Source organism: Tinamus guttatus, unplaced genomic scaffold (genome assembly GCF_059628265.1).
Source record: "Tinamus guttatus ecotype Peru unplaced genomic scaffold, ASM5962826v1 Tinamus_guttatus_pri_ptg000084l, whole genome shotgun sequence".
In the NCBI taxonomy this organism is placed as follows: Eukaryota; Metazoa; Chordata; class Aves; order Tinamiformes; family Tinamidae; genus Tinamus; species Tinamus guttatus.
In genome coordinates, this window is record NW_028288618.1 from 1 (window position 1) to 19,179 (window position 19,179).

Sequence of the window (19,179 nt, forward strand, 5' to 3'; positions counted from 1 at the left end):
GGGGCTGCCCATGCTCCCTGCCCTGCGCCTCCTGCGCTGTGTGTTTGCTTGGCCGCGAGCTCGGGGCTGCGCTATATTTAGCGCTGGGGCCGGCGCTGGCCCACCTGGCACGGCCGCGGCGGCCACGCGGGGAGGGCGGTGCTGCCGTGCATAATGCCCACTCTGTCAGGCTTCGGTGCGCGGCTGCCGCCGCGCGCTGCCCGGGGCCCCGGGATGGTGTGAGGCCATGGGGCCATGGGGCCCGGGCTGCTTCCTGCACTCCTGCGCTGTGCCCCTAGCGCTGCAGTCACTGGGGTGTCACAGGGGATCAGTGCAGGGTGCTGCTCTGGCGTGAGCTCGAGCTGGGGCTGCTCTGGGGAAAGGGTCAGACCCCAGTGGCTGCACTGGGCCCCTGGGGAGGGACCAGCTGCAGGTTGGAGAGTTTGAGGATGAAAATCCTGAGGGTGGAGGGCACCCTGAGGGTGCAATGAAGGTCTCAAGGATGGGTAGAGACCCCGAGAATGGAATGGAGGTCTTAAGGGTGGGGAATAGACCCTGCGGCATGGTGCAGATCCCAAGGATGGAGTGAAGCTCTTGAGGATGGGCTGAAGACCCCAGTGATGCAAGAGATACCCCAAGCACAGGGTGCAGATGCTGAGAATGCAGCAGAGACCCAGAGAACAGGCTGAAGACCCCAGGGGAGAGATGAAAATCTTGTGAAAGGGTGGAGATCCCCAAGGCGGGCAGGCAGCCCCAGGCCGCAGTGCAGCACCGTTCCCAGCGTGAGGGCCTGTCGTGAGGTGCCCAGCACATGGGAGTCACCACTGCATGGGGTTCAGCGAGGGTCCTGGGGGCTCCTGCCCAGCGGGGACACACCGGTGGCGCAGAGCAGCTCCAGGCCACGTTTCCTCCTCGCTCGGAGCCACAGCCAGGCAGAAGTGAAGCCCTTGCCCACAGGGCACCAGCAGGCCCCCGGCCGGGCCTCACCTGAAGGCGCCGCTTGTTGTTATAAATATCCCCGCGCAGCACTGCAGGGCTGCGGGCGCTGGCCAGGCTCCAGGGCTCCGCCTGTGCCCGGGGCCGGGGCCGGCTCCGCTCCCGCCCGCCCCGGGGCACTGGGCACGGCCGGGACCCCGCGGCCCCCCGCAGTGGCTCCGCCCCCTCAGCCCGTGGCCACGCCCCTTTGTCCCTGGTGGGCCTCCCGTTGGTGCTGGTCCCGCCCCCTGCGGTGTCGCGGAGAGGGCGGGCACCGCCCCCGTTCCGCCGCCGGGCGCTCCGCCAATGGGAGGAGCGGCCGCGCTCGGCGCCACCAATCAACCGGGGGCAGTTTGGGGGGCGGGTCCGGGCGGAGGGTGTTTACGGTCTCCATGGAGACGGAGCGGCGGCGGGCGGCTGGCCCGTGTTTGCGCATGCGCGGCAGGGAGCGGCGGGTCCCGCCATGGAGCCCGGAGCGCGGCGCGGGCCCGAGACCCCCCGAGGGTGGGGTGGGGGGGCGACTTGGCGGGTCCTTTGGGGGGACGTTTGGGGTGCAGGGACATGGGGGCACTCGGGATGGAGGGTGCAGGGAGGCTTTAGGGAATGCAGGACCATGGAGGGTATTTGGGGAATGGGGACAATTGGGGCATGGGGCCATCTGGAGTACGGGGCCATGAGGGCGCCTGGGGGATGGGGCCCTGGAGTCGTTTGAAGACTTGGAGGCAGAAGGGGAGGGTCGTGCCCAGGGCGCCGTGGCGGGCAGAGTCCAGAAGGGGAGGGGTGCAGGGCTGGGAGCGGCCGGAGATGGGACCGCGGAGGGGAAGATCCTTCTGGAGCGGAGACCCAGCAGTGGACTGGTCTTTTGGGACTGATGCATCCCAAAAGGCAAAGGAGTCCCCTGTGCCCGCACCCAGGCGTCCCTCCGTGCACCCCCAGGCGGGAGCACGGCAGGGTGACCCTGCAGGGCAGCTGCCAGCACCTTGCCGCAGTCACCGTGTCCTGTCCCCACTTGCAGGGTGGCTCTCACGGGCCACGTGCCCGCCCTGCGCCCCGGCGAAGAGCCTGTGCCCGTGATAGCCAAGAGGCCGTTGTGCGACGGGGAGACGCTCGCGGGCACAGCTATGACCCCCAGGCTGGCCCCAGCGGCTCCCATGGACGGAGCTGGAGCGGTGCTGCCCGAGGAGGCTGGGATGGAACCTCTTGGGCTGGAGCAGCCGCCCTGCCCTGGGAGGGCAGAGCCCTGCGGCGCGGAGCAGGCGCTGCCCGTGCCCATGTGGGTGCCCGCGGAGCCGCCGAACCAGCCCAACACCCGGGGGAGCTGCCTCATCCACAACTGGCAGGAGGAGGTAACCCCCACCGCCGGCATCCCCGCACCGGCCTGGCTTCCTGAGGGCTGCCGGCCTTTCGGGAGCAGCACCGGTGCCCTCCGTGCTGCGTCTGCGGACGGGGTGAGGGAAGGCCCTGGGAGTGCTGTCACGAGCACCCTCGGTCTGAGCCTGCAGCAGCAGAGCCTGTCAGCACCCCTGCCTGAGCCCACTCGCTACAAATAGCCGCCCTTGGCCGAGCCGGCGCTCCCAGTATGACCTTGACATCCATGGGATGGAAAGGGGATGAAATTCAATACTGCCGGCATGGATGTAGGGACCAATAGCGGGAATTTGTGCCGTAACCTGGACGCACGTTGTTTGTGAGGAGAGAGGAGGGTGTTGCAGTCTGTCATGGAGTGTCGACGTGCTGACAGCTGGGGATGCCCCGGTGACAGCAGGGACCGAGGTGGTGCAAGGAAGCGCCAGGCCGTGCAGTTTCCATCGGAGCTAGGGAGGTGTCTGCGCCATGGGCTGCGGCCGCTGCTGAAGACGCCAGCGCAGCTCGGGAGCCCTGCTGAGGCGAGTGAGGCTGAGCCCAACTGCTGTGTCCGAATGACCTTTGCATGCACAGCTGAGGACGCTCTTCTCACTGCTAGGTTTCTGTGGCTGTAAATGTCAGGTTTTTCACCAAGAGATGGTCAGCAGTGGGGCCAGGGTCCCCATTTTTGGAGGCTAATTCCTCTTGCACTCAGTGTCTGCCCAGGAAGTGTCCCAGGTTATGCAGAGCGCCCTGTCCCTCAGGATATTTACCCAACGTGTTGACAGCCTTACCAGTCTCCTCACCAGCTGCTCGCTGCGTTCTCACTGCCCGGCAGCATCCGCTTTGCAAAGGCCGTGGCTGCCGCGGGCCCGGGTGTCCCCTAACCCGGCCCCTTTGTGATGGACCTGCTGCCAGGGCAGAGTTGGAGAGCTCAGATTTAGTCTCAAGTGTCCAAGCACGTGAGAGCCCAGTGCTCACGCAGCACCCAACGCCCTGGGGTGCCTGCGGGGGCAGAGCCCGGGCGGGGGGCGCTGCTGTCCCGCTCCATGTGCGGTGCAGAGTGGTGTGTCCAGGAGGCGCTGGGCTGGCAGCACGAGTGCAGGCCACCACTGCAGAGGGACGTGTGTTCCCGGGGCAGCAGGGCGCCCTGTGCGTGGGGCGTCGTATGCACTCCAGGGCAGCGACCCAAAGGCTGCGGGTACGTTGCACTGTGTGCTCTGGCGGCCCACCAGCGCCGACGAGCACGTGGTGACTCCGTGACAAGGCGATGGGATGCCCTCTGCTGTGCCAGCTGCCCTGCTGTGTGGAGGCTCCGAGGGGCTGCCGGACTGCGCTGGAGCCACAGCGGGACTTTGGGGGCAGCCAGGGCAGCCGTGCAGGGCTGCTTCCCAGGCACGTGGGCACCTTCACCTACCTAGGGTCTGTGTAGCTGCACAAGGATGTCCAGCCCTCAGTAGGGTCCTAACCACGCTGCTGGCGTCTCCTTTCCAGCCTTGCTGGTGAGCAGGGCCAATGGGAAGGATGGTCTCCCTTTGGCAGACCATGCCCCAGTATCTGAGGCTGCCCCTCAGCAAGGTGCTCTAAGACGTTTCTGCTAAGGACTGAGAGGCACGAAGGCTTTGGCACTGTGCTAGGTCCAGCCTGATGGTGCACCCCTGTGCCAGGGCTGTGGGGGCAGTACGCGGAGGCCCAAAAACAAGAGTGCTGTTACCACAGCATGGTGGTGGCTGCACAGCATGGGCACGGCCCTGTGCTGTGGTAGCTGTGTTGATGGACACTGCTTGGGGGTCGGTATAAGTGGTAATGCCCACAGCACAGGGGCCATCGTGTTTGAGGCAGGGGGGAAAGGCTGTGGTCACCACATGCTCTGTTCCCAGAGAGCCACGAACGAGCTGGACCGCGTGCCGAGGCCAGAGCTAGGCAGCGAGGGCTACTTCTACCGGCACGGCCACCGCGGGCTGCTCACCCACCAGCTCTCCTCCTGGCTGGCCGACAGCAGCACCATGAAGGACTCCTACCTCCAGCCCTGGAGGACGGCGCTCCCGGGGCGCGGTGAGGCAGCGCTCCGTGCGGGGATGCCGAGCGTGGGCAAGCAGCCCAGGGGCTGACGGTGCCCGCGTCCCCCGCAGGGCAGCGGGAGGCCATGCTGGAGTTCATGCTGTACCAGAAATACAGGCAAGTCCACGTGCCCTCAGACCCTTGCTCGTGAGGCGAGAGTGGTGGCGGGGGGGAAGGGTGCCGGGGCCCTGCCCGGCTGGAGCCTCCAGAGCTCTCCTGCAGGAAGGAGGTGCTGGAGGAGACCTGTCCGCCGCCTGCTCCCATGGAGTCGCTCTCCAGCACGCACCGGGACTACCGCGCTGAGGGCTTCCAGCCCGCGCCGCTGCCCGCCACGCAGGTACGGCTTGCGCCGAGCGGGGCACCTCTTGGCTCGCCTCAGCTCCCAGGCCGCTCGCAGCTCACACCAGCTGCCCTGTGCATCAGGGGGAAGAGCCGGGGGGAGCGCCCACGCCCCCGGGGGGCCGGGTGCCCTTCTCCCCACTCATGGGTGCTGCTCCTCTCCCACCCACAGCCCCACGACTGCTACACGGAGCAGCCCTGCAGCTACTGGCTGGAGCAGGCGCACAGCGTGCCCGTAAGCCCCCGTCGCCCTGCCCCGCGTGCCCTGCACCGGCTCCGCACTGCTCACGGCCACCCGTCCCCTTCCCCTCCAGGGTGTCACCAGCATCTGCACCACTGACACTCCCTTCCGGAGGAACGCCGCCTTCTCCACACCCGTCACGGAGCAGCTGGGCCAGCCCCTGCCCTGACGCCCGCCAGAGCTGCCCCCGCTGCCGGCCTGGCTGAGCAATAAAGATCCGGAGGTGGCCGCGTCCTTGTGCTGCTGGACAACAAGGCCCCACTCTGTCCTGGGCCTACCTGCATGCCCCTACTGCCGCAGGCACCTTTCGTCAGCCCTGGCCTGGCCCGCTCCCTGGGGACGTGTCCTCTCCTAGTGCCCCGGTGACACGTGGCCCTCGGGGCCGCACGGGGGGCCCCGGGCAGTGCCGCTCCCCGGGCACAGGTGGGTTCCAGTAAGCGGCAGTGGCGCAGCCAGAGCATGAGCTCAGAGGAACGCACTGCAGCCCGCGGGCCAAAGCAAACCCCACGGCGGCGAGGCCTTCCCAGAACTGCCCTGAACACTCTCCAGCAGGCGCCGCGCCGCGGCCTCCACGGGGTGGCTCTCCGCACGTGTCCTGCGCCGGCCCCTGGCCCCAGCTCGTGCTCGAGTCGCCTCCAGCCCTCCCTGTTCTGCAGCCCCGGCGGGGGCGTGAAGCACGAGGCAGAGGCAGCGGGCTGTGGGGAAATCTGTATTTCAACAAAATAGTTTGCACTATCTGTCTGCTATATTTACACCTGGGGGGGGGGTGGTATTTACACAACCCGGAGTTGGAGGGCTATATACAGGGGAGTGGAAGGACAGTGACAGGGGCAGGGGACGTGGCGGGGTGCAGGGCGCTTCACTGGCTCCACCTGAGGGGCCAGTCCTGGCGGAGCCCCCGTCTTCGCCCCTGAGGAGGGGCGGCAGGGGCTGTCAGGGCCCGAGGAGGGAGAAGAGGAGGCAAAATGCCCGGGGTGGAGGCAGCCAGGCCCCAGGGAACGGGCTCAGAGCCAGCTGAGCCGGGAGGGGAACAGGAGCAAGGGCTGGGGGATAGGGAGCAGGGATGGGGACGGATCCTCCCTGGGGGAGGTGGGTTTTGCTGGTGCCTGTGCAGGGGCAGGCGCTGCGTCCTGCTCCAGGAGGCCAGAGCTGAGAGACGCAGGTGCTAGGTAGCCCCATGCGCTCCGGCGCATGCCATGGCCCCCAGAGCGCAGGGAAGCGTGGCCAGATATGGAGCACGGCGTGGGGCTCCGCGGGGTGGCGCGGCCGGGCTCACACGCCCTGGGGGTCCTTCCTCTCCCCCAGCAGCCAGTACGTCCGCATCTTCCCCTTGCCCTGGTGGTGGAGGAGAGCACTCAGTGCCGCGACTGAGCCAGCCCTGGAGTCAGATCCTCCCCAGCCTGCAGCCTGGCTGCAGCGCGGACCTCGTCCTACACTCGCCCTGGGGGCTCTGGTGCCACCACTTCCCACTTGGATGTGACCTGGCACATCTGCCAGGGCTCCCAGCTCTCAACTGCACTGCCCAGCTGCACAAGTGGATGCCTTCCCTGTCCCCCACCTCGTCCAGGCCTCACCTTCATCTCCACATCCCCGCGCAGCTCCAGCTCAAAGCAGCCGAACTCATCCAGGACTTCCTTTGTGGTGGACGAGACATGGATCTTCAGGGCTGGGGCACATACAGAGGGAGAAGAGGTGTCACTGGTGCGTGGGAGCAGGGTGCAACCTGCCGCTATGAGCCCCGCTGCTGGCCCCGGCACACACCCTGGCCGTTGGACTCCATGCGCGAGGCCGTGTTCACCGTGTCTCCAAACAGGCAATACCGGGGCATCTTCAGACCGACGACGCCAGCGCAGACAGGGCCTGCGGTCACAGGAGCGTGTGAGCTGCTGCGTGGTGGGAGGGCAGCTCCCAGCTGCAGCCCAGCCCAGCGCCTCTCCAGGAATATCCCAGCGTGGCACTTTGGTCACCCAGGGGTGTCAGCAGCTCCCCACAGTCCTGTGTCCTCCAGATGGGCCAGTGTGGGCCCGGCAGGGCTGACTGACCTGCAAGGCTCACGTGGGGCTCACCGGTGTGGATGCCGATCCGCAGGCGGAGCTGGTCATTGGGCCGGTGCCGGATCTTGAAGGTTTTGACGGCCTCAAGCAGGGCCAGGGCCATGCGGACGATCTCGTGGGCGTGCAGCTTCCCGTTGCGCACTGGCAGCCCCGACACCACCATGTAGGCGTCCCCAATGGTCTCCACCTGCGGCGGTGGGTTTGGGGGAGCAGCAGGCCCCGCACTGCCCCGTCAGCACCGGCCTCACTGGGAGCCCCCATGCCCAGCCCTCAATCCCGTCCCCGTGTCCCCTCGCGCCAGCACCACGCTGTGTGGGCTGCGTGCGCACATATCCCCCACCTTGTACACGTCAAAGTTGTCAATGATGGCATCGAAGCAGGTGTAGAGATCGTTCAGCAGCGTCACCACCTGGAAGGAGTGCAGGTGAGCGCGGGGCTACGAGCAGGTACGTCCCTCCCCGCGGCCTGTGGCACCATGCCGCTGCCCACCTGCATGGGGGTGCTCTCAGCTGACAGGGCGGTGAAGCCCACGATGTCGCTGAAGTAGATGGTGACGCTGTCGAAAGCCTCGGCCCGCACCGTCTCCCCACGCTTCAGCTGCTCTGCCACAGAGCTGAGGAGGGAAGGGGGCACAGTGGGCACCACAGGCCAGCGCTGCCCTTGCGCTTGGTGCGACCATGAGCTGGATCACTTGCTCCCTCCCCAATGCCCAGCGCCCCAGGTCTCCTCCCCTTTACCCAGCACAGGCTGCAGAGCCAGGCTGGGGAGCCCGGCGGCGGGCACAGGTTGGCACCCATCCCCGGGACGCCGCGCGCTCCTGTCTCGCCAGTCCTCACTGGGGCAGGATCTGGTAGAGCAGGTTCTCCGCCTTGCGCTTCTCCTCCAGGTAGGCCTGCGTCCGCTCCTCCACCAGCTTCTCCAGGTTGTTGGCGTACTGCTCCATGCGCGACAGCAGGTTGTCCAGGATGCTGGTGCTGCCCTCCCTGCGGGGACATGGACACATGGGAAGCACGGGGCCGCGACGCACCCTAGCTCCCAACGGGGTGAGGTGTCCCCTCAGGGTGGCCCCTGGCACCCACAGCCGTCCCCGTCCCTGCCAGCACCCACTTGTTGAATCTGCGGATGAAGATCTTGATCTGGCCGAAGTCGGGGCGCTCGGCGGGCTCCTGCGCCCAGCAGCGCTCCATGAGCACGGCCAGCTCCTCGCTGTGTACGCCGATGTCGATGTAGGGGCGGAAATACGGCTTCTGACTGTTGCGCACCTTCTGCACAATCTCTGCCAGCATAGGGGGATGCAGCGTCGGCACCGGAGTGCAGGCACCGCAGCAGGGCTGCCCCATCCCGTCCTTCTCCCTGCCCCGCCACCCCTCACCTTTGGGGCTCAGGTCCATGCCCTCGATGTAGAAGGGGCCGTTGCGCAGGGCAATCTCCTGCACGATGATGCCGAAGCTGTACACATCAGCCTTTTGCATGCCCTGCGGGGGCAGCTGGCCCTTCTGCAGCAGCTCTGGCGCCGTCCACAGCTTCTCTGGCAGGACAGGGCCACGGGGCAGTGAGACAGGATCACCCCATCCCACCCCATGGGGACCAACCAGGGGCTGCCCGGGCCCACCACTCACTGGCGTAAAGGGCGTGTGTGTCCTCGCTGTCGCAGGGCGAGCGGAAGCTGGCCAGCCCGTAGTCAGTAATCTTCAGCACGAAGCGGCTGTCCACCACACAGTTGGACGACTTGAGGCTGCCGTGGTGCCCGATGATGCTGTTGTGCAGGAAGGCCATTCCCTGCACCCAACAGGCGGACGGACGATGCAAAGCTGGCACCCTTGAGCAGAGCCCCAGCACCCATCCCACAGCCCAGCACCCTCACTGGGGTACCTTGACGATGTCATTGATGAGCGAGTAGCGAAACATCCAGTCCAGATTGATGCTCTCATTCTCCAGGACGTCCTGGTGAGAGTGTGTTGCATGTGAGAAGAGCCTTGCTGAGCACCCCTGGACAGCAGCACCAAGCACTTGGCCTCACAGGGAGCCAAGGCTTGGCTTGATCAGGGTGGCTTGACCCTGTCCCATCCATGAGTTTCAGATCTTTGACAACACTGGCCTGGGACAGGGACCGCCCTGTCCCATCCAAGAGCCTCCACCCCACTGGCACCACCATTCGCATGACTGCTGCCCTGCCAGCAAGTCTTGCAGGCCACCAGGTGTTTGTGGTCAGTACAAGGAGGTCACCAGCCGTCAGGCTCAGCGTTGAGAAAGCCCTGGGACCCTCACGAACACAAGGTGCAGCCCCCTAGACTGCCTCGCGGCCCCTCTACCTGCAGGCTGCCCCGCGGGCAGTACTCAGTCACGATGCAGATGTTGGGGGGGTCGATGCATGCCCCGATGAACCGTGTCAGGTGGTTGAACTGGATGTCCCGCATCTGGAGTTGGAAGCAGAGCCGAGCCAAGATCAGATGGGACACCCACAGACTGGCCTGGCCCCATGTCCTCATGCCCCCGCTGCTGACAGGACCAGCCCCTCTGCTCCAAGCAGGGCACCCCAGCAGAGCCAGAGCCCAGACCCCACACCTACGTGCTTCAGCTCGAAGAGGACCTGCCGTGTCAGCTCGATGCGCTTCTTATTGACGTGCTTGATGGCCACCACGTTGCCCTGGGACAGAGGGGATGAAGGAAAGGTCAGTGCCACATGGGGAGGATGAGGGATGCACAGAGCGGGGACAACCAGGCATGAAAAATGCTGTAATGAGGACTGTGGAGACATGGCAGGAGCAAGATGTGCTCACCTTGAAGTGGCCGGTATTGGCGAAGATCTGGAATTTGCCATGGGCGGTCATCAGGGAGCCATAGCTGGAGCCGCGCTGGGACAAAAGGAGAGTCTTAGGGATGGGACTCCAGGGCCGAGCGCCCCCAGGGCGGTGGGGAACGCAGGGACCAGTGCAGAGTGGGCTCTGCAGGGCAAGGTGTGGGGGGCTCAATGCTCTATGGGAAGTGCAAAGTCTATAGGGGCAGGGAGGTGGCTCTACAGGGAATGGACAGCTGTGCAGGGGCAGGACAAGGCGCGGGGCTCCGCAGGTCTCACCAGGGACAGCGTGAGGCGGCTGCCTGCTCTCTTGTGGTACCGCTCGGCGCTGCCAAAGTGCAGCTCGTCCCAGCGGATGCGCCACAGCATGCTGGCCAGCTCCTTCTCCAGCATCAGCTTCCTGGGGAGCACAGCATGGTCAGGCACCCGTGGCCTTGCACAGGGACACCCAGAGGACAGGACGGGCGCCCCACCATGCCTAGTACCCAGCGCACCCAGCCTGCCCCACACTAAGTCAAGGGGTGCCCAGGGCCAAAGCAGAGGCTTGCTGGTCCCCCACTGACCTGAAGATGAGGAAGCTGGAGATGCCGAACATGACGAAGGTGAGGCCGGCGCCCAAAGCCACGATGGCCAGCATGGAGAGGGGAGCTGCAGGGTGCAGGGGCTGTTAGTGCCACCCAGCTTTCCACCCCACGGAGGCCAAAGACCCTGCAGTGGGCAGCAGGTGGACCAGCACCCTCTGGAAACCACCTCAAGAGCCTGGCAGAGCCCAGCTGGGGGGTTCCCAGGTACCCGCTGGGGACTGAGGGATGTGAGGCCGGGGCTTGGGGGCCAGTTGCCCCAGTACCCACTTTTATCGCAGGAGGAGTCATCCACATCGAAGACACAGGGTGGGTTGTCCAAGGGGGGTGCCCCCTTCACCCAGCGAATGGGCTGGCCCAGCCAGTGGATCTGCTTCTCCGCACCCGAGTAGTGTCCCACCACCTACGGGCAGAGAGAGCTGAGCCTGCAGATCCCACCAGCCCCAGGGCCTCCCAGCCCACCCGCAGCATCCTGAGCATCCCGGCCCCGGCTGTGGCATGCTCCCTGCTGCCCTGGCTGCGCAGGACCGGCACCAGTGCCCACCTCGTACTGCCCGCTCTCGGGATCGCCCATGGCCCACAGGTTGAAGTCCGTGTCCCGGTCATTGTTGCTGTCCATGCTTACCAGCCCGGTCACCCCTGCAGGGGAAGCGAGATCACGGTGGGACAGGGACAGTATCATAGCACATGTACCAGCACCACCGTGTCTTGGCCAGGCCGCCAGCCTCGGCGCCCACCCCGGCCCTGCTGTTACCCTGGAACTTGCGGTCCCGCATCTTCTGGATGATGCGCGTGACGTTCTTCTTGGAGCCGCCCTCCCGCAGCGTCTCGTTCAGCACCATGGCGTACAGCAGCAGCCCGTCATAGAAACAGCCGGCCACCAGGTTCATCTGCGGGCAGAGACATCAGCGTCCCCAGCCCTGCTACCTTGGGCACCAGGGCCATACACGCAGGCTCCAGAAAGGGCGCCGCTGGCATTGCACGTAGCCCTGTCATTGCACACTGGTGACACGCCACAGCCCCGCTCAGACTGGTCCCCACAGCCCCGAGCTCAGGGCCCCACTTACCAAGGAGTAGTTGAGCTGCACCCCGAAATTCTCCTTGGCTCGCAGGATGAGCTGCGTTTGGAAGTGCTGGTACTCGGGGTTTTGGGGCTCATGGTAGGTGATCACCAGCACCGACTGCAACCAAGCACAGCACCGCGGCCGCTCACACAGGCCCGGCGGTGCCAACCCCATCCCCGTGCCTGTGCCTGGGCAGGGGGGCACAGCGCTGCTCACCTGGAAGGCCTCGCGCAGCGCCGAGTCCTGGCCCTGGCCCTGCTGCCAGGGCTTGAAGGCGTCGCGGGCAGCATCACCCCGCAGGCTCTCCCCGAAGACGTCCACGTAGAAGAAGACGTAGTCGCCATTGGTGAGGTTCTCACGCTGCGCCCGCTGCATGATCCGCCGCAGCATCTCCAGCGGGCCGCACAGGTAGATCACTGCAGGGCACCCGGGGCAGAGCTTGTAACCTCCTTGTAACGTCCACGTGCTCCTGCCCCCATGGCCAGAGAGCCCGGCCAGCACCACGGCCCTCACTGCCCTGTCCTGCTCCTGCCATATCAGACACTTTGGCTAGAGGGTGACAACAGATGAGAAGGGAACCCTTGCTCCGAAATAGGGGACAGGCCCCACGTGCACAATCATAAATCAGCCACGCACAGCGCTCCGGCACACGCACACCCGTCCCACACTCCCTGGAACAGACAGTTCCTGCCCAAAAAGGCACGCCAAAACCAGCAGTCCCACACAGCCCTCCTGGACCCCCACAGAAACGGATCCTGCCCAGGCTGAGCCCCCAGGTACTGGCCCTGTGCATGGGGACCTTCCTGTCAAAGAGAGGTGACAGCCACAGACCATGTCCCCGAGATGCTCCCAATCCTTCCCAGTCCATCCCAGCGCAGCCAGGAACCTGCTGGCCCAATATCCCCACTCAAGGGGCTCTGGTGTCCCAGATCAAGGGGCTCTACCACCACAGGCAGGGCAAAACAGGCCCAGCACGGCCCCAGGGCCAGGCCCTGGAGGATGGCAGCCTTTGCCCAGAGGACGCCGGGGAATCCAGACTCGGGAAGGGACAAAAACATGTTTGGGTTTGCGGTCGTGCGGCAGGAATGTGCAGGTTCCCGGATTCCAGCACCTTCGGCGGCCGCGGCATTAATTGGAAACAGAGCATCTGCTGGTGCGATGCACGCGGCAAGGGGGTGCCCGGGCCCCGTCCCGCTGCCCCGGCTGCCCCGGGCACACCGTGACGGCTCTGCCGGCCCTGGCGGGACACCCGGCCCCGGCGCTGCGCAGAGGCTGCCCGGGAGCACCACGGGCCACAGGGCCAGCCGCCGCGCCGGCTGCACCCGAGACTGTCTGAAAACCCCCCGAGCAGGGGCCCTCTTCGCCCTCGGAGGGCCAGAGTAGAGGATCCTGCCACTGCCTCCTCCCTCCCCCCGGAAAACCAGGGCCCCTGCTCCAGCCAGGCTGGCTGGGAACCCGGGATTGAGCAACGTGGGAGGAGGCGGCGGCGGGCGCCGGAGGAATGTCACGCTCAGACGCTGGCCCCGGCTCGCAGCCCTCCCGCGCGGGGCCAGCGCCGCGCCAGGGCCCCGGCCAGATTTGGAGCGCAGGGAGGGAAGAGGGAGGGATGGGACAAGCGAGGAAGCCCTGGGCTGGGTCCGGCGCCGGGGGAGCCCCTGCCGCGCATGGGCACGGGGCCAGGCAGGCCCTCGCGACCACCTCAGTGACGGTGTAGCGAGACAGCCCACGGAGGGGAGCGGAACCCTGTGGGGCTGCCCCGGGCACCCGCAGAGGTGTCAGGAACTGCTTGCGGGCACGGCACCAAGGGCCCGGAGGGGAACAAGGTGGCAAACGTGCCACAGAGCGGCCAACGCAAACACCCCTCTGGCATCGCCTCTGAGCCCGGTGCCCCAGCGGCAACGTGTCCCTGCACAGCCGGAGGCGGCTCCTCCCCGTCCTCCTCCAGGGGCCTCTGCTCCCTTCCCGGGAGATTCGCAGCTCTGCTGCAGGCACGTCCACGTTCCTTCTGCCTTGTCACGGTCCCTGTTCCCGACTCAGTGCCACCAGTGCCGCTGTCCCTGCTGAGAATGGATGAGGGGCTTGGACACAGGGTGGGTGTCTGCAGCAGGTCGGCAAGGGATACATGAACAGAGGATGGGGTTTCCTAGGCGGTCAGGTTTTCGACTCCAAATGCGGCACCTCGTTGGATGCACTCTCCCTCTGCCTGCCCCACAGTTCCACGCACAGTCGGCACAGGGACACAGGTCATCTCCCATAGCCCAAAGCACCTCGCGGGACGGGCAGCACAGCATCTACTCAGCACCACGCAAGAGCCACGTGGACACCATGGGCCCCACATGGGGCCACCCAGTACAACCGTCACCAGCCTGAAGCTGGCGCCAGGCTGGGGGACGCTGCCGAAAAGCAGCTAAAGCTCCCAGGGAGAGGCCCAGCACGGGCTGGGGAGCAGCAACAGCTGGTGGCAGATGGTGGGACACGGGGGCAGCAGCCTCCGGCGCCAGCAGTAAACCCAGCCTGGCCAAAAGGCCACGCGGAGCCGGGGGGAGCGGCTCCTCTGTGATCCCCGGGGGCAGTGCGCGAAGGGCGGGAGGCAGGGACAGCGTGCGGCTCGCCGGGACACAGGCGGCTGCTGACGCTGGGGAACGAAACCCGCGCCCGGCCGCCACGAGAGAGGGACTGTCCCGCAAACCCTCTCTGCGTACTGCCTGCACAGGACCACTGCGCTCTGTGTTGGTGCCATCGCAGAGCGGCACTGCCAACACACGGCCCGTCCTGCGCAAAGACAACTCCGTCTCCTCAGTCCAGTGACCATTCCCATTCCCAGCCATAATGTGAGAATGGGGAAGGCAAAATCCACCCTCCTCATGGTATCGGCCCCGTTCTCCGTCTCCCTGGGCAGAGGACCTGTGCAGTGCAGGCAGATGCTCTGCTAATTCCCTCAACCTCGGCTCTAATCACATCAGCGCCTTCGCGAGCAGTGGGAGAGACGAGGGCCCCTGCACGTCACCCAGGGCCTGGCAAGAGGGGCAGTGGGAAGCACGGGGCCTGCCCCGTGCTCTCTGAACTGCGCTGCTCCCAGCTTTCCCTAGCAAAGGCTCACCAGGCTCCTGCCCATCACCTAGGGAAGGAAATTGAAGATGGAAGAAACAGCCCCCCGTCCTGCGCGGGATGCCAACACCGCAGCCCCAAACACCCGCTCCCGTCCGCATGCCTGCTCTCAGGTTTCCCAGCCCCACATCCTGCCCTCTGGCACCCAGCTGTGGCCAAGGGGCCCAAACTCCCCTGCCAGGATAGCCAGTCAGGAGGGCCCCCGCGCTGCCCCCGCGGCTCTGCCCACGCTGGGCCTCCTCGTGCATCAGCAGGGATCAATGCACATCAGGGAGATTTATGGCACCAAGCCGGATATGCTGATTGGAATCACTGATTTTAGCTTTTTTTTTTTTTTTCTGTGTGTGGTTCTTTGCCACTGTCCCATGGAAAGTGCCAAGCCCCATGGAGCACAGGGAACCTTCCATCCCTGTGCACAGCCAAGCAAATTGTCTGCTCCTTCTGCTTGTCATAAGATGCCCGTCCCACGGGGGAGCTGGCACCAGCAGCTTCCCCACCTGCGAGAGCCCTGAGCACCCGCCACGACGGCCCCAAGAGTGGAGTACCCTGGCCCACTCACTCAGGGTCCCAGATACGGCAGAGCCCAGACAATCGAGCCCCTGGTCCCCGGGAGCCCAACGTACCCCGGCTGCCTGGTCCATCACAGCCAGCAACAACGCTCCCTCCGCCAGATCCCCCCCGGCCAATTGGGCTCTGCTTGCCCCGGCTCCATGTCCTTCTTAATGACACAGCATCATCTCAGGATCCATTAAGCACCAGCGCGGAGCAGTTGTCTCCAGGATCGATAACCTCCGCTCATCAATAATGAAGCAGCATCAGGCCGCCCTTGGTCTCCAGCTGCCTCCGTAAGCCCATCCATTTCCTCCCGCTCCCGATATAGCAGCTCTCCCTGGGCACTCTCGAGGCGCCAAATTGATTTATCCCTCCATCAGCAGGGTGGGGCCGTCCCAAGGCCCCATCCCCGGGGGCCAGCGCAGCCCTGGCATCTGCCAGCAATGCTCGTAGCTCACCCGCATGTCAGTCCTGCCTGCCCGTGCCCCCCCGGGGCTGCCATCGCCCCATCGGTGTCACTGGTGTCACCAGCACAACCCAAGGGTACCCTGGCTGGCACACGGCCACCTCCTGATCATAGCAGGACTGTTCTGCAGCCACGTCCACACTGTCACAAGCTGTGCAGGGCACTCGCGGCCAAACTGCCCTACAGTGGCTGCAAACGCAGCCAGTGCAGGCTATGCCTGAGCTTGTTCGGGAGAGGGCAGGGCGACCGGGATGGGCTGTGGCAGGGGGAGCTCAAAGGGATCCCCAAGTGTTCCTGGGCCTGCTCTCTCACCACATGCAACCTGAGACATCCGATAGAGCCCCTGGCAGTGCCCACCTGGGCGAGGGCACAGTGGGATGGAGACAGGGAGCGCGTGGTCCCCTGGCTGCCCTGGCCACAGAAACCCTGACAGCAATGGCTGGCAGGAGGGCCAAGGACTGCTCTGTCCCCTGCTGTGCTGCTCCCATCCCTATGAGAGCCTCACACAGCTCCCACCGTGCCCCCAGCCCCGCACTGTGCCCCACAGCTCCCTCGGTGCCTCTGGCCTCTTCCTGTGCCCTCTTCAGGGCTTTACCCCTTCCCTCTGAGACCCACGAATGGGCCCTCCACCCCTCACACTGTGCCTGGCCCCAGGCAGGGCCCCCCGAGCCCTCCTCCTCACACAGCTCCGCACACAGTCCCCGTGCGCACCCCGCTCCTCTGCCTTGCGCCCCCCCCCCGCCACTGCGCGCAGCCTCGCGCAGGGTCCCCTCACACCCTCCCTGCCCCAGCGCGCAGGGACCCCTCGCGCCACCCCCTCCCTTGCGCGCAGGGGGTCCCCCTCCCCTGCCCTTCCCCCCCCCCGACACTGCGCGCAGCTTCGCGCACGACCCCCTTGTGTCCCCCCACCCCCGCTCGCGCGCAGCCCCGCGCAGAGTCCCCACGCAGCCCCCTCACCCCGTCCCCATCCCGCCCCGCTGCGCACCGCGCCCGCTGGCCTTGATGAAGTGGACGGCTGCGTCGGGGCCGCCCTCGTCGGGCGAGTAGATGTGGTGGCGCAGGGTGATGTTGCTGCCCTCCTGCAGCTCCTCGTAGACGCCCTCGATGGTGAAGTAGTAGGGCCGGTCGTCGGTGCGGCGGTCGGCGTAGAGGAGCGCGGCGCGGCTGCTCCAGTTGAAGTGCGCGTGCAGGTGGGCCACGAAGGCACCCAGCTTGTGTGCCGAGGGCCCCGTGCGCACCGTCGTGCTGTAGAGCTTGCGCTTCTGGCTGAAGCCGGTGGCCACGGCGCCCGCCGTGATGAGCGGCAAGCGCCAGTGCGAGGCGAAGCGGCCCACCGCGGCGGCCGGGTACACGCAGCCCGGCCCGAAGAGCACGTCGGGGTCGTGGTAGAGCTTGAGGTCCACGGCCTTGAGCGGCGCCACGTACTCGGAGCAGGCGCCCTCCAGCTCCGAGCTCATGAACTCGACGCGCACCGAGAAGGGCCGCGGCAGCAGCGGCGGCTCGCCCCGCTCCAGCGCCTCCAGCGCCAGGCTCAGCGCCGGCCCCACGCGCGGCCAGGCCCACGCGTAGCTCACGTTGCGCTCGGGCAGCACCACGGCCACCGTGAGGTTGGCGCCCGCCCCGTCGGGGGCCGCCGCCCGCCGCCCGCCGCCGCCGCCCGCCGCCGCCAGCAGCGCCGCCAGCACCAGCGGCAGCCGCGGAGCCATGGGCCGCGCTGGCTCCTGCGCCCCGGCCGCCGCCCGCGGCTCCCTGCGCCGCGCCCGCCGCGCCCGCCCCGCCGCCGCCGCCGGCGCCTCCCCCCGGGCGGGACCGCGCCGGCCGCCACGGGGCCAGCGCCCCCTGCCGCCCCCCGCCGCCCCCGCCGCGCCGCCGACACCGGAGCCGCCGTCGGGGCGGCCCCGCGCCCACCGCGCGCTCGGCCGGCGGGGACCCGCGCGGGGGTCCGCGGGAGGGGGGTCCGAGCTCTGGGCTATTAGGGGGTCTCTATGGGGTTGGGGGGGGGAATGCTGTGGGGTGCAGGAGGACGTCCTGCGTGTGGTTGTCCCCCCTGAGGGGCACCCTAGGTTATAGGAGTGGGGGTTCAGGGTGCTCTGAGTTGGGGGAGGATTACCAGCCCGGGTGGACTGAGCTGTGAGGTGCAGGGCGGGTGCGAGGGCCCTGGGTGTGAGTGTCCCTGCCAGGGTGTGTCCTGCGTTGCGAGATCTCCTTGCACCCACCTTGTGCTCTCCTCTATATGAGCCTCCCGACGCCAATGCTTTGATTTAGTGCCAAGTGGAGTCCCCTTGTGCACCCCCTGGCACACAGCCCCACACAGCTCCAGGTGGGGAGAGTACCCCAGGGCAGAGGTGCCCCTGCCTCCAGTGTCCTCGCTGTCCCCCAGCCCTGGGTGCTGGAGTTACACTGCTGGGATGGCACAGGGGCCTTGAGCCAGCAGGGGCTCAACCCCTGCCATGGTATCAAGCTGCTGGTAACAACGGGAACCAGCTGGGCCAGTGGGGCCGGGCAGTGCTCCTTCCCCAAACGCCCCCACTGGTGCCCCCTGGCTCCCCGTCATGGGAGGCTGGAGGCAGCAGTGCATTTGCCTCACGACTTTCAAGCCACTGCAAAGGCCCCAGAGCCAGACACTGATGCCGAAATTGTCCGTGGGGCGCGAGCCTGTGGGCTGGGGGGCAGGAGGGAGGGGGAGACCCACTGCGGGGCTGTGAGAGGAGCAGAGGCCCTTGGACAGAGCCGAGGGGGCACCTTGGAGTGAGCACCGGCTGTGGGGCAGGGAGCCTTGGGCAACCCCAGCACTTTCAGGACCGCCGTGGGGCGAGGATCGTGGGGTGGAGTGAGGCTGCGGCTCCTGTCCGGCGGGAGGCGGGGGCTGCGCTGGGCAGCTGCCCCTGCTCGGGGGCCGCCGGGGGTTGCAGTGGGGCCGCGGCAGGGGCAACGTGCCCGCCGGGCTGCGCGGACGCCGCACGCCGCATTCCTCGCATTCCCGGCCAGCCCGCGGCCCCACGGGGCTGCTGCGCGCTCCCCCGCCAGCCCCGCGGCGGGCCCCTGCCCCACGGCTCGTGGCCGCATCCGTGCCGTGCGGCAGGGTGACGTTTCCGGGTGCGATGGCGCGGAGCTGCGACGACGGCCGGGCCGGCACCTCCGCGGGCCGCCCTCCTGCCAGGGCCACGGCTGGCGTCCCGGCCTTGAACGACGTGCCTTCCCCGCATGGGGTCGCGGAGCTCGGCTTGCGCAGCCGGCACCACCTGAGCTCCCGGGATTGGGTTGCCGTCTATAAATACCCCGGAGAGGTTGCGGCTCCGAGCGGCAGAGCCCAAGGACACGGCTGGTGTGGGAGCAGATGTAACCAAATGGGGAGCGCACTTGGAGCGGGGAGGGTCTGGGGCAGCTCCCCCACGGGCAGCAGCACTGGGGGCTCCAGACCTGCGGGATGCCACTCTGGGGGACTGCTGGGGACCCTGGCGCAGGAGGGTAGTGCAGGGCACACCTCTGGGCTGACGCATCCACCTCCCCGGACGGGTCGTGCTGCCTGCACCGGGGTGAAGTGATGCCCAGGCCGTGGGGAGCCCACCCGGGAGCGCAGAGGGCTGCTGCGCTGTGTGGAGCTGGGCTTTGCTCCGG

The 19,179-nt window shown here is 67.0% G+C and overlaps 2 protein-coding genes across 2 annotated transcripts; one reads left to right on the plus strand and one right to left on the minus strand.

Annotated features, from left to right (window-relative positions):
- The first annotated feature begins 1,414 nt into the window (after positions 1–1,414).
- On the plus strand, positions 1,415–5,108 carry LOC148595590 (sperm-associated antigen 8-like). Its single transcript, XM_088520256.1, has 7 exons — positions 1,415–1,458; positions 1,970–2,300; positions 4,179–4,353; positions 4,431–4,480; positions 4,586–4,696; positions 4,871–4,933; positions 5,013–5,108. The coding sequence occupies exons 1-7, from the start codon at positions 1,418–1,420 to the stop codon at positions 5,106–5,108; spliced, it is 867 nt and encodes a 288-aa protein (XP_088376382.1). The 5' UTR covers positions 1,415–1,417.
- A 1,088-nt stretch (positions 5,109–6,196) lies between these two features.
- On the minus strand, positions 6,197–17,267 carry LOC104574262 (atrial natriuretic peptide receptor 2-like). The gene is made up of 22 exons (XM_088520265.1): positions 16,547–17,267; positions 11,652–11,851; positions 11,439–11,552; positions 11,126–11,261; positions 10,916–11,010; positions 10,642–10,774; positions 10,354–10,438; positions 10,070–10,190; positions 9,774–9,848; positions 9,563–9,640; positions 9,306–9,410; positions 8,866–8,937; positions 8,613–8,772; positions 8,366–8,521; positions 8,101–8,269; positions 7,830–7,976; positions 7,483–7,606; positions 7,334–7,402; positions 7,006–7,180; positions 6,701–6,799; positions 6,514–6,605; positions 6,197–6,274 (listed from the first exon to the last, which is right to left on the minus strand). Exons 1-22 carry the CDS (start codon positions 17,265–17,267, stop codon positions 6,212–6,214), a joined length of 3,189 nt encoding a protein of 1,062 aa, XP_088376391.1. The 3' UTR covers positions 6,197–6,211.
- Between the last annotated feature and the right edge of the window lie 1,912 nt (positions 17,268–19,179).

Excerpts from the sequence above, each read along its gene's own strand:
- LOC148595590 (XM_088520256.1), top strand. The coding sequence starts at position 1,418 with ATGGAGCCCGGAGCGCGGCGCGGGCCCGAGACCCCCCGAGG. Across the intron at positions 4,354-4,430 it reads GACGGCGCTCCCGGGGCGCG|GGCAGCGGGAGGCCATGCTG; the intron begins GTGAGGCAGCGC and ends CGTCCCCCGCAG. Across the intron at positions 4,934-5,012 it reads AGCAGGCGCACAGCGTGCCC|GGTGTCACCAGCATCTGCAC; the intron begins GTAAGCCCCCGT and ends CTTCCCCTCCAG.
- LOC104574262 (XM_088520265.1), bottom strand. The coding sequence starts at position 17,267 with ATGGCTCCGCGGCTGCCGCTGGTGCTGGCGGCGCTGCTGGCGGCGGCG. Across the intron at positions 9,411-9,562 it reads TCCTCTTCGAGCTGAAGCAC|ATGCGGGACATCCAGTTCAA; the intron begins GTAGGTGTGGGG and ends TTCCAACTCCAG. Across the intron at positions 7,607-7,829 it reads CTCTACCAGATCCTGCCCCA|CTCTGTGGCAGAGCAGCTGA; the intron begins GTGAGGACTGGC and ends TTCCCTCCTCAG.